General features: G+C 42.2%; 1 protein-coding gene across 3 annotated transcripts in view; it reads left to right on the top strand.

Annotated features, from left to right (window-relative positions):
- Window positions 1-12,671, top strand: part of LOC143996860 (PABIR family member 2-like) — an 83,979-nt gene that overhangs the window by 22,018 nt on the left and 49,290 nt on the right. For 2 of the 3 annotated variants that reach the window (XM_077492186.1, XM_077492262.1), the window contains exons 3-4: window positions 1,974-2,030; window positions 8,195-8,238. In XM_077492186.1, the coding sequence (XP_077348312.1) occupies window positions 1,974-2,030; window positions 8,195-8,238 (101 nt within the window). The remainder of the gene's footprint in view (window positions 1-1,973; window positions 2,031-8,194; window positions 8,239-12,671) is intronic. The other variant, XM_077492331.1, reaches the window with a different exon arrangement.

Raw genomic sequence — 12,671 nt, forward strand, 5'->3', positions numbered from 1 at the left:
TGTCCATGGCAACCAAAAAGTGTCCCTTTTACGTCCAAAAATGGTTTGAGACCAGCTAGAAAACAGCGATAGTAAATTAGAACACTTGCATAATTGAGCGATAGTGAATCGTGGGGAAATTAATTGTATTATTATTATATTATGATTTAGTGTTTCAAACTTTATCGTACCCGGGATGCCTACTACTCTTGTTTGGACAGATTTAAGTGTGTTATTACTAAGAATTACAGGCCTAAAATATAAATAATAAAATGCCAAATTTCTATGCAAAACAATCTACCCCTTTGACATGCAAAAGTCTGACATAATTATACCGTCAGGGTGGCTACACCATACTAATAAACTTAAAGCTCTAATTTTTGTATTGTTTTATTGGCCGAATGTTGCGGCCATTATAATTAACAGCATTCTTATGTCAAAATTATTATTATTATATTTTTTAAAAGAGCTTCGTGCTTTGCATTTATTTTGAAAAATTTTTGTTCACTGGAACAACTTATTGAAGTATCTACAGAAAAGCAGTGAAGATTTACGGTTCCCTTAAGGGCCTATTTATTACAATGAGTCGTGCTGATTGCACAGTTGCTGGTGTATGCTGTGAGACACAGCCTAATACTTCTTTTTTTTTTTTTTTTCATCACATAAATTTATTGAAGGGCCACAAGTTCTATTCTTCATGGCAGCATTGCAATGCACTGGTTCGTGTTGTAACCCACTTCACTGAAAAAAAAGTACTACTTCCAGTATTTTCAGCACATACTGTAGCTGTGGTGTGAACTGACAACACAAGAAACGAAGCATTTCACCTTGTCTGTGCTCTGGAGATAGCAGCCAGCATAGCCAGAACGCATCTGTTTTGAATGGGCCCTAAAGGATGAAAATTCTGCAACATATGTTAGCCTTGAAGGGATTTGAAGTTTTGCTTTATTCTTCACAGATCGGTTCCAGTTTCTTGGATAACTTGTCAGAAATATTGCATAATGTACATACATGTCCCATATGGTGAATTAAAATGTTTTCAAATTACCAACCTTTCAGACCTCTTGATTGCAGTGCAGACAGAAATCTTTATGTGTGTTGGTTAAAACCATCTGCCGTGATATTAACTTGAGAATGAAATCTCTGTTCATATGAGATCCTTAAAGCAGAACTACACTGTATCTGAGCACCACAAAGCAAAATGCTGTTTAATTCATTTTTAATATTTAAAGCAAACGCCTCCCATCCATCCAAGTTTCCATGCTTTATTTTGCTGAGAAATCACTTTGAAAACACTCCCTAGCAGTTCTGGCCATGGCCATCTTGAGTAAGGGCTGATAATTCATGTAACATTTACTTCCTTCAATCTATCTACCCTTACTTCAGGCATCCAGGCAGGAGGGTGTGCTTAGCTGGAAAAACACAACTGGGATGTATCACCATTTGCCTAGGCATGGAAACCAGGAACTAACAGAAAATATAAAGAATAAAAAAAAAAAAAAAGTTGATTGAGGGAGTGAAGTTCCACTTTTACATTTGTTTGCATATGTGAGTCAGATATCTGCAAGAAGGCTGTAACTGCTACATAATTTGCCGTGCATTTATCATTTAATAAGGCTCCATTCACACTTGGACATCAAAGTCTCATGACAAGTCGTTCCCCATGTTTTCCAATGATAACCAGTCATATATGTGCAACCTAAAGTTGCAGCAACTTCAGAGTAGTTTATGCACTACTTTGGTCTGACTTTCATGCAACTTGAGGGCCATAGACTTCAATGTTAACCCTCAAAATTTGCATGGAAGTCATACCTGAATATTATACAATGCAAAAGTTGTGCATTATCACGGGTCAAAGCCAAAGTCGTATCCAAGTTGCGTCAAAGTTACACTCCAAAGTCAGCACAACTTTGGAGTCATACAAGTGAGAATGGAGCCTAAATTAGGAATGCCGAAGTTAGAAAGTTAAATTATTTGTTTTTTTCTGTCTGTAGGCACCTTCAACCTCTCCCATCCGAATCCCAAGCAGCCGTCTGTATCAGCTGAAAAGGGTAACATAAAAGTTCTAGAAGTTTTATGTTTGCACGTTAACCAAATCCTAAATGGGTTGGACAGGTGAATCTACCTTGAGGTGCCATTTTGGATCCAGCTTGCATTTTTGAAAGTGCTTTAAAAGAGAACCATTTCAGATGTACCCTCTGCTTCATGCCTACTACTATAGCACTTTTATAGTACTTTACTACTCCCCATCTCTATGGGCAGAGCTCTGTCAATAAACTTTTACTAATGGGTAAAACACATAAAATCGTTAAATTACTTTTAAGTGATCTATAAACAGTGACTCAAAATGAGTTCTCAGCAAAAATGCATGCTAGTCTCTTTTAGCAGGAATGGCCTCCTTGTGACCACCAGACAGTGCTCGCTATTTGCCATCAATTTCCCAAGTTTCCAGAAACGTGATGTTTCCCTTTACTGCACAGTTTATTGTTTTTAAAAGTGTGGAAGGTCTACTTTACGGACATCTAAAAAAATTTTTAACTAAGAATATCTTAGCCTCTGTTCCCATTACTTCAAGAGGCATGGGTGACATAACTATGCCTCTCTGTTCCTTCTGGGGGATGCGAGAATGTGATACCACAAAAGGCTAGGTGTTTGTGGGTGAGGATCTGTTGGTAAAGTGGACCTTTTTTCATAGTCTACGTTAAAAAAGTTATTTCATAAGTTAAAGGAGAAGTCCAGCCATTGCACACAGCACTTGTTCCCAATAAAACCTGTGCTTTGATTGCTGAACTGAGTTGGATAGCTATCTCCCCTTTCACCTCTATTGGACCACACTGGAACAAGGAGACAGACATCTGACTACACAAAGGAAAAAGGATTGTACAGACACAGAGCACACAGGACTGGTACACCGCCCCCCCCCCCCCCCAATCTCCTCTAAACACACTATTTAACATAAAAAGCTTTTGGCGGGATTTTTGAGGCACAACTTGCACAATACTCCAGTATATAAAATCAAACAATTTTTTTCCTTTGAACACTGTCAGATGGAACATCTGCAGCCCTGTGCCTTCTCTTACATTGTAATAATAAAATGCTGTGCCAACAATCTCCTGCATCCCTCAGCTAGTGTGAAACAAACCCCTCTGAGGGTCCTATGTGGGATTTCCCCTCCTGAGGTTCGGGAGGCTGCATGGCAGTCGACATGTATTCTGCAGCGGCCATTTTCGGGGAGCTGTGGTGGCCATTTGACGGTGACTTGGTGGTCATGTTTTTTCAGAGCTAGATGGGGGGGGGGGGGGGCGCATTTTGCGGTGGACCATGCCTATAGATGTGCATGGCAACCATTTTCCAGTGGCCATCTTATGCAAACCTAACTTCTCAGAAGATTTGCTGGGCTGTCCCTGGGACTTGGTGGGCAAATCACTCTGGAACTCAGCCACTGGATAATTTGGCTAGCACTTTCTCACAAGTGTCATCCATCCTATGGCAGCATCCATCCCCGGTGGCACCCATCCGCAGCAGCACAGCATTTCCTTTTGGCTGTTTGTTGGGTGGTGAGTCCTCTTGGGTACCTACCTCTCTGCTGCTGGTGGCCTGGGGGTGGGACTGTTTCCCTTCTTACTAGGGTGTCCTCTTCTGCAGTGGTGCCTCCATAGCTGGAGAGTAATAAGAGAACATAGAACTTGGCAGCTGGTTCCTCTGGGCCCTCTATTCCTCTGGACATGTTGTCGGTGGTCCTGAAGTTGTTCATCACCTAGATGGAGGCGTCGTTCTGGCCCAAGGCAAGCAGGATAAGCCCCCTGCTGTCACTTTCTGACATCTTTAAACCAGAGTGGGGCTCCAATAACATGGGCCCTGTGTTTTCTGTGGGCCTGGACAATGCATCCCCTAACTCCTCCGATAGAGAGGTTGAGTCTTCTGCTTCGGTAGCCGTGTAGGAGAAAGCACTGGTGACAGCACTGATTACTACTGTGCGAGAGACGTTAAAGGTGAGGATTCAATGACAAAGTGCCTGTCCCTTGGGTATGCACAAACTAGCTAAGTCCATTAAGGTTTTTCCTTATCCCCCATACTTTATTAAATTTGTCTACAAAGTTTGGGAATGTCCCAAGCAAACTTTTTTGGTCCTTAAGCACTTTGAAGTAGCATACCCTTTCTGAAGAAGTAGACTTCCCCCTCCCATGGTGGATCCTCCCATTTCTAGGTTGAATAAAGTAACTGTGATAACGGCAGAGGAGTTTCACAATTTTAAGGATCATGTGAACCGCAGGGCAGAATTGGTTTCCCTCTCTTTATACCATTGCGGGGTCGGCATTGCAGCCTTCGTTGGCCACAGCCCTTGTGTCTCAGATGCTTACTGAATGGGCCAAGCTTCTGTGGCAAGGTTTGAACACTGGACATGGGGATCTGGTGGACCAGTTGGTCCAGGGCCTGAAGTATGTATGTCATGCATCCTCAGATGCTGCTCTGCTCCTTTCCAAGCTCTCTGTCTCGGTGGTGGTGCTTCGTCCGGTCCTTTTGGCTTAAATGGATTGTTGATCAGACTTCTAAAAAGGCCCCTGCAGACCTGCCCTTCAAGGGAGATTGTCTCTTCGGGGCTTTACAACATCATCATGAACCATACGGGTGGCAAGAGTACCTTCCTCACACAGGCCAAAAAGGGGAAGGACCCTCGGGTGTCCAAGCCTTCTTTCACTGCACATAAGTAACTTTTTCACTCCCCTGGTTCTTTTGTCAAGGGCTCCTAGCCCTTTTTAGGCACCTGGTGGGGCCAAGCACTCAGCGATCCCAACAAGCTCACGGCTAAGTCCACCTCGGCATGAAGGTTTGCCCCCACCCATCTCCTGGTGCAAGGGGGGAGGGTTGGCTTTGCTAGATCTCAGGCACACAGACCTCTTTTTATTCCCAACAAGTGAACTGATAGTGACTGGCTATAAAATAGGATTCCATTCTTATCCACCAGATAAATTCTTAAATTCTTTCCCACCACTCTTCATCTTCTGCCATTGTGCAGGGAGGTGCAGGACCTGCTTCGCCAGGGAGCAGTTGGCCTTGTACACAAACTGTAACTGTTCTGAGGGTTTTATTCCAATCTATTCACAGTCTCAAAAAAAAAATATGGGGTTTGCCTGATCCTAGACCTGAAGGTCCTGAATTGCTTTATGTGGGTTCAGAAGTTCAAGCTGGAATTCATCAATTCAGTGGTAGCCTCTCTCTATCGGGGATTTTCTAGCATCCATGGACATCAAAGATGCATACCTGCATGTGCATCAGCTGTTCTTAAGCGTTGCAGTTAGGGATTTACATTTCCTGGGTATTTTCCAAGGTGCTTGCTCCAGTCCTAGCATTGCTGAGATGACAGGATTGCCGTGACTGGTTATTTGGTCAGCCTGTTCCTGCAGGCGGACTTCCGGGCTGCACTAATGGAAAATGTAGAGATCAAGATGCACTCCCCACAAGACTTTGGACGGGTCATGAACCTCAAGAAGTCTGCCATAACCCTGACCAGGAGACTAGTGTATCTGGACCCGATTCTCAATTCGGCGCAGACCAAAGTGTTTCTCCCAATGGACCAACTATGGATCTTTAGGTGTCCACCTTTTGAGAAGGTCACAGTTGTGCAGGGGGAAATCCCCATCCAAATGGGAGGAATTTACAGCCTCCCTAGACAAACAGAATAGTCTGGACTGGTTGACGAGGGCCTCCCTCACCTGGTGGCTGCAGTCCCCTGTCCTGCAAGCTGAGATTTTTCTTCCCCCTCCACTGGATGGTAGTCATGACAGGTGGTAGCCTGTCTGGCTGGGGAGAAGTCAACGTGCATTCCTGGTGTTGTCAGATGCTGGCTCAAGGGGAGTGGTCCCTGCACCTGGATGTGTTTTGCCAGATCTGCCTATGTTGGTGAACACTGGATATGGATCTTCTGGCATCCCACCTCTACAGGAAGGTGCCCCAGTTTGTTGTCAGAGAGCCGGACACCCTAATGAATCCAACAGAAGCGCCGATGGCACTATGGAATCAGTTTCATCTCATTTACCTCTTTCCTCTTCTCAAGCTGCTCCCTCGCTTGCTGTACAGGATGGAGGCTGAAGGAATTCCAGTCAATCTAGTAGCTTCAAACTGGCCTTGTGATCATTGATACGCCTACATGGTCCAGGTGGTCACAAATGCTCCCTGGTTGTTGCCTCTTCTGGAGGACCTCGCTTCCCAAAGTCTAGTCTACCACCTTGCTTTAACGTCTCTGGTTTTGATGGCATGGTTACTAAAAGCCAGGTTTTGAGGGGAAGGGGGTTGTTGGGTTTGGTGATCCCCCCACAATGTTGAAGGCTCTCAAGTCTACCTCTCAAAAGCTATATCATCACACCTTGAAGGCTTACATTGCCTGGTGCTAAGCTCTGAGTGTCCATCCACTTTTTCTTCTTGGTGGTTTGGGTGTTGGCTTTACCTCAATGGTGTGTTGAACACAAACGTGTCTTGAGTAACATTAAGAGTCAAGTTTCTGCCTCGCACTTCCTGCTTCACACCTTTAATAAAGGTATTCTTTGTGTGGTGCCCTCTGTGCGATTTTATCAATGTGGAACTTTGACTATGGTTCTTCTGGTTATCCAGAAGCCTCCCTTTTGAGAGCATTCAGGATATTTTCCTGCCTAGTCTTTCACAATAAGTTGCCTTCTTGGTTGCCATCCCTTCCACGAGGCAGATGTCAGAGCTGGGGGCTTTATCTTGTAAGAGCTGGAGAGAGAGAGGAGAGATTAGGAAATCCCCAGTGCCACACATCCACATAGGTATTCAGTAGTGAAATTACAAAATTGGCCTGGGCTCCCACCAGGCCATGCCCCTACACAATTCTCTCCGCCCCTTGGGCCTTAATCATAGGGATCTTGTAGGTCTCCCTATTTTAGTTCTACATAAGGATAAATTGGTTCTCTGTCCATTCCCCTCCTTTCTTCTGAAGGTAATGTCAGATTTTTCACCTGAGGATATTGTTTTGCCTTCCTTGTGTCCACAACCATCGCATCCTAAGGAGGTTGCATTGAACTCCTTGGATGTGTTGTGTGGTTTGTGTGTACCACTCCACTATGGCCTCATGCTAGAGGTCAGATTCTCTTGTAAATGCTCATGGATGGCCCAAGGAAAGGCCTGGTGACTTCCTCTGCCGTAATTTCTTGTTGATTCCTCTTTTCCCCATTACAGCACGTTCTACCAGGGAAATTAGTGCGTTCTGGGCTTTCCAGCATCAGGCATCGGTTTCATGTTTGCTAAGGTGACTACCTGGTTGCACTTTTACAAAATTTTACAAATTTGATATGTTTACATGTTCAAATGCATATTTTGGCAGAAAGATTTTGCAGGCTGCTGTTTTTAGATTTCTTAAGGAGTTGTTTGGGTGGTTGGCATGTTTGCCTGGTTGTTCCAGTTTTTTGGTTTGCTCACCCCTTGAGGCAATGCTTTGGGACATCCCTGTGGTCAATATTTAAAAGAGCTGTGTCCATCAATGAGCATAAGAGAAAATGCGATTTTCTGTTACTCCCTGCGAAATCCCTTTTCTCTGAGTTTATTGATGGAGACAACACCCACCGCTCTATTGGAGTTTATATTTTATGACACTGCTTTGTTATGAACTAGATTGCCTATAGCAGAGAAGGGGGTTTATACCAGAGGGGAATGCCTATAGTGGGTGCTGTGCTCGTTTCCTAGTGTCTTCTTAGGTGGAGCTACGTAACGCTTTGTTCAAGATTTAGAAGAGCTGTGTCAATCAAGGAACTCTGATAAAGAGATTTTAAAGTGAGTAACAAAAATTCAGTTTTTCTAAAACACAGCACAGCACACAGAACAGGTGGGATATGCACTGGGTCCCCTGGGGGATTTAACAAACAATTTATCTTCTGAAGAGTTTTTTTGAAGAGCTTAGGGATGATTTATGTAAACTAGAGCAGAGAACAGTAAAGTAAGAATGAAGCAGCTGCTAGTGAAAACCGATTGGGCTTCATTTCTCTTTGTGTGGGAAAATGAAACAATGATTCTGATTGCTGTTAGCAGTAGTTTACATTTCCTCTAAGTTTCACAAATCAGTCTTACAGTGGTTTAGAAGCAATTAGGAGGGGAGTGTGCAATTCCAAGTCAAAATTCTGAATAATATTGTCTGCACATTTTTGCTTTTGTACTTGTTTTCCGGTTGATTTTTCTTACCATTTATGCATTTTATTTTAATTAGGAGGAAGGCGTCGATTTGATGAATCGTGAAACTGCCCGTGAGAGGTAAGTGTACTTCCTACTTAAACAAGAAATCTTATGCTTTTCTAGCACTTTCATGTTCTAATATATAGAGGTCCATCCTGGCCTAAGTTCCAGTTTTTTGTTGGAACTTAGAAATATTTTATTTCACTTGCTGATTAAACCTATCATTGCCATATAATGTATGCGTACATGGGCTTCTTGAGTAGGGGCCTGTTCAAACTTCAGCGGTTTAGGGTCAGTAGAGGGCAGTGTGGTATGTGATTCAATGCATCACACAGCTTCCTTTTTTTTTCACTGAACTTTAAAGTGTACGATGATGTGCTCTTTTGCTGTACAGCGATGAGCGATTCTGTACAGCACGCTGCTAGAAAATGCAGCATGTCTGCATTTTATCACAGCTCCCAGCTGTGTTGCAGGGTGAATAGAACACACAGAAAACCATTTGTTTTAACAATTTGTTTTCTGTGTGTACTTGCAGTGACTGGCGTTTTTACAGTGCAACACTAATGCCGCATACACACGATCGGAATTATGGTCGGAAAAAGCTCTGGTTTTCCCGACGGAATTCTGCTGAGGCTGTCTTGCCTATACACGGTCACACCAAATTCCGACCATCAAGAACGCAGTGACGAACAACACTACGACGATCTGATAAAAAAAAACAAGTTCAGTGCTTCCAAGCATGCGTCGAATTGTTTCCGAGCATGCATAGGAATTTTGCGCGTCAGAATTGCTACAGACGATCGGAATTTCCAATAGAAACTTTTTCTGTCGGAAAAAGTTTCTAACATGCTCTCAAATTTTTGCTGGCGGGACTTTGGCCAGCTAAATTCCGATGGAGCCTACACGCGGTCGCATTTTCCGATGAAAAGCTCTCATCGGTCTTTTGCTGGCCAAAATTCCGATCATGTGTACACGTCATAAGGGAATATAGTAACTCATAAGAGACGATAGAAACAATTGAATTTCAGTTTATGACATATCAAAGGTGAAATGGTTGTTTTTAGATGCAGCACATTCATCTTGGCCTTACTGATAAATACAATTGATGTTCTGTAATGCCCTGTACACACGGTCGGACTTTCCGACGGAAAATGTGTGATCGAACTGTGTTGTCGGAAATTCCGATTGTGTGTGGGCTCCATCTGACTTTTTCTATCGGAATTTTCCGATGCACAAAGTTTGAGATCTGGATCTAAAATTTTCCGACAACAAAATCTGATTGTTTAAATTCCGATCGTGTGTAGACAATTACAATGCATAAAGTGCCACGGATGCTTAGAATAAATTCTAATAGACAAAAGCTATTGGCTACTGGCCTCTTTATAGTCCCGTCATACGTGTTGTACGTCACCTCATTCTGAACGATCGGATTTTCTGACAACTTTGTGTGACCATGTGTATGCAAGACAAGTTTGGGCCAAAATCCATCAGAAAAAATCTTACGGATTTTGTCGTCGGAATGTCCAACCGTGTGTACATGGCATAATAGTCATTGTATCGGAGTGCTCATACTGGAATTTTCCTTTGTTTTTGCGCCTTGGTCTCTGCCAGGAACCCCAACAACACAGCAAAAATATCTTGCATGAATAAATAAAGGGCTTTTTAAAAGAGAAGTAGGGGCTTCTAAAAATAAAAAAAATTATATTCGCCTAGATGGATGTAGCATCCTCTCTAAAACGCCTAGCTGTGGAGGCGGCCGGTTCAGGCTCTCATCAGTTCGCTGAGAAGCTGAGCCAGCTGCCGGTCCAGGCTTCTAGGCAGATCCCGACCATATGGTTGAGATCTTTTCAGAGCCTGGACCGGCTTTAGGGTCACAGTAGTGCATAAAGACTGGCTGCAATACTTTTTTCAGAATTTTTTAACTTTTTATTCTTTTGATTCTTACTTACTTTTGATTGATACTTCTTGTCCTAGGGTGAGGGCATTTTCTTTACCATAGCTATGGGGGAACAGAGTTGTCACCCTACAAGAGGACTGTAGAACACCTTTCCCTCTCCTATTGTCCATAACATAGTAGAGAAAGCTGGAAAAATGCGAACTGAAAACAGCCAGCCCATGTAGAGTGTACAGGATGTTATTTAAGCTAAAAAAAACACTGGAAAAAACTGCTGGTAGTGGCGTTTAGGAGTGTTTTAAGAGCGTTTGCATTTTATTAGTGTTTTTGCAGTTAGGCTTCCATGCACACAGCATTTTTTTAAACTTCTGGAAGCTTTTATTAGCATTTTTTTTTCTCTGCTCCTAGAAGCTAAATAGGATAACACGTGCAGTTGAAAGTACACTTGGAGGTAAAGTCGCTGTAGATCCGAGGGGGACATGCAAGGAAAATAAACAAAACAGCATTTTAGCTTGCATATGATTGGATGATAAAAATCAGCAGAGCTTCCACTCATTTCAGATCTACCCCTTAGATTTAGAGTGACTGCAACAGCAGGAAAAATTTAGGAAAACATGGGCACTCTGGCACCAGTTCATATTCTCATCCGAAGGAGTATCCTTAAGGACCGTGTAATATGGTCAGCGTTATAGACTACGTATGGGTTGGGGCAGTCCTGATTCAACCAGAATTCCCCCCCCTCCTTCCCCCCCCCTCTCCCTCCCTTTCCCTCATCATCTCCCCTTCAATGTCCTTTTCCCCCATTCCCGATGGCCTCTCCCCTCTGGCACTGGGTTTTTGCCGGGGTACTGAGATTCTGACGAGGGCAAGAGCTGAGGGAACTGAACGGACTTAGGCTCTTGGATACACTTCTGGCTTCTTAATGGAGATTTTATGCTTGGATAAGCGGTAATCACCAGATGGCAGATTGAATTCGGTCTTCCATAGAGCTATGATTAGTATGCCATGTAAGTGTGTACTGTATACCTACCTTCCTCTTGCTTTCGGTAATATATTTAATATGTATTTCCCTTTCCCTCCCTTCCCCTTTGTGTATCCCATTTCTATGTTATATGTTATGTCCATGCCCATGTTGGGCATTGTTTGAAATTAATAAAAATTTATATTTGAAAAAAAAAAAAGATTTAGAGTGACTGCACTTCCAAGTGCACTTTCAGTGCAAAGTGGATTTTCCTTTTTGTAAATAACCCCCAGTGTGTCCATGCACACTACTTTTAGGCTATAAGCATTTTTTGAGCTTCAGCATCTAGGACCAGAAAAAGAAAAAATGTTTTTTGTACAGTTTCTTGGAGCGTTTTTCTAGCAGAGACACTCCTAAACTTTTTTTTTTTTTTTAGATTTTTCTTTTACTTCAAAAACGCTACAACAAAAAGCATTTTTTTCCAGCGATTAATTTTTTTTTTTTTTTTGGTAGCTTAATCAAAACGCTAGTGTGCAAGGAGCCTAAAAGGGGAAAAAACGCCCAAAAACACTTTTCGTATCGTTTAGCAGAGTTTCTACTGGAAAAATGCTCCAAGAAACTCTACAAGAACTATATTTTTCTGCTCCTAGATACTGAAGCTCAAAAAATAATAATCGCCTAAAGTAGTGTGTATGTACATATAGGATAACACTATTTAGCTTCTAGGAGCAGAAAAAAATGCTAATCGCTACTAGGAGCTTAAACAAATGCTAGTGTGCATGGGGCTTTGGAGTGTTTTTTTTTTTTTTTTTTTTTGCTCTTATTGAAATGACACAACAAAACTCTTTTTCAATGGTGTATTTATTTAGCAGACCAAAAGAGAATACAGGAAGATTGTAGTTTGGATTTATGTACTCTTTAGTTATCTGAGTCAGAACCATCTTATCTTGCATGTATGGCCGCATTGATTGTGTCTGAGTTTTCGGTAGCTGTAGGTTTAGCAGTAATAAGGTGTACATTTTTTTTTTTTTTTTTTTTTTTTAACCAAAGCTGACCTTAAAGTAATCGATTTTGTTTTAAGATTTACTTTCACTGTGTTTGTACACAACATCCTTTGTTTATAACACACACTGGTGCTGTAGTATGTGTAAGATGTTATATTTATTGCTTGGAGCTTTGTAGAACCCTCTTGGGGATGTGGTAAACCAGAACGCTTTGTCATATAAACAGTGTTGAAGCAGTGTAGGAAAATATTCATCTAGTATCAACATGGAAATAGTTATTTCCCATGTTTATACAATGCAGGGGTTCAGAATTCATAGACCCCTTCACATACAGTTTATGTGCCTAAGCATTAGCTGTTTTAGTGGCAAGGTGCACCACCCTGCCGAGTATCTCCCCAAATGTGTTTTTTTTTTTAAGTAACTTTTGCTTATTCTTTATAGATAACATGAAATCCACTTTGAGGAAAATAATGTCTAAGAAAATCTGTACCAAGTGAAATACAGAGGGCTGCCTTGGTTGCTTGGTTGTTTTGACTTTACTACACAGTCACTGACCAGAATAAACTTGCAAATTAGAAACTCGGGGCGAAATCAAAACTTCTGATCCAGGGTTTCCACATTTTTTGCCTCAAAGTATTGAAGCCAATGGATT

Source organism: Lithobates pipiens, unplaced genomic scaffold (assembly GCF_037356315.1).
Source record: "Lithobates pipiens isolate NorthernLeopardFrog02 unplaced genomic scaffold, aLitPip1_a1.2 Scaffold_1, whole genome shotgun sequence".
Taxonomy (NCBI): domain Eukaryota; kingdom Metazoa; phylum Chordata; class Amphibia; order Anura; family Ranidae; genus Lithobates; species Lithobates pipiens.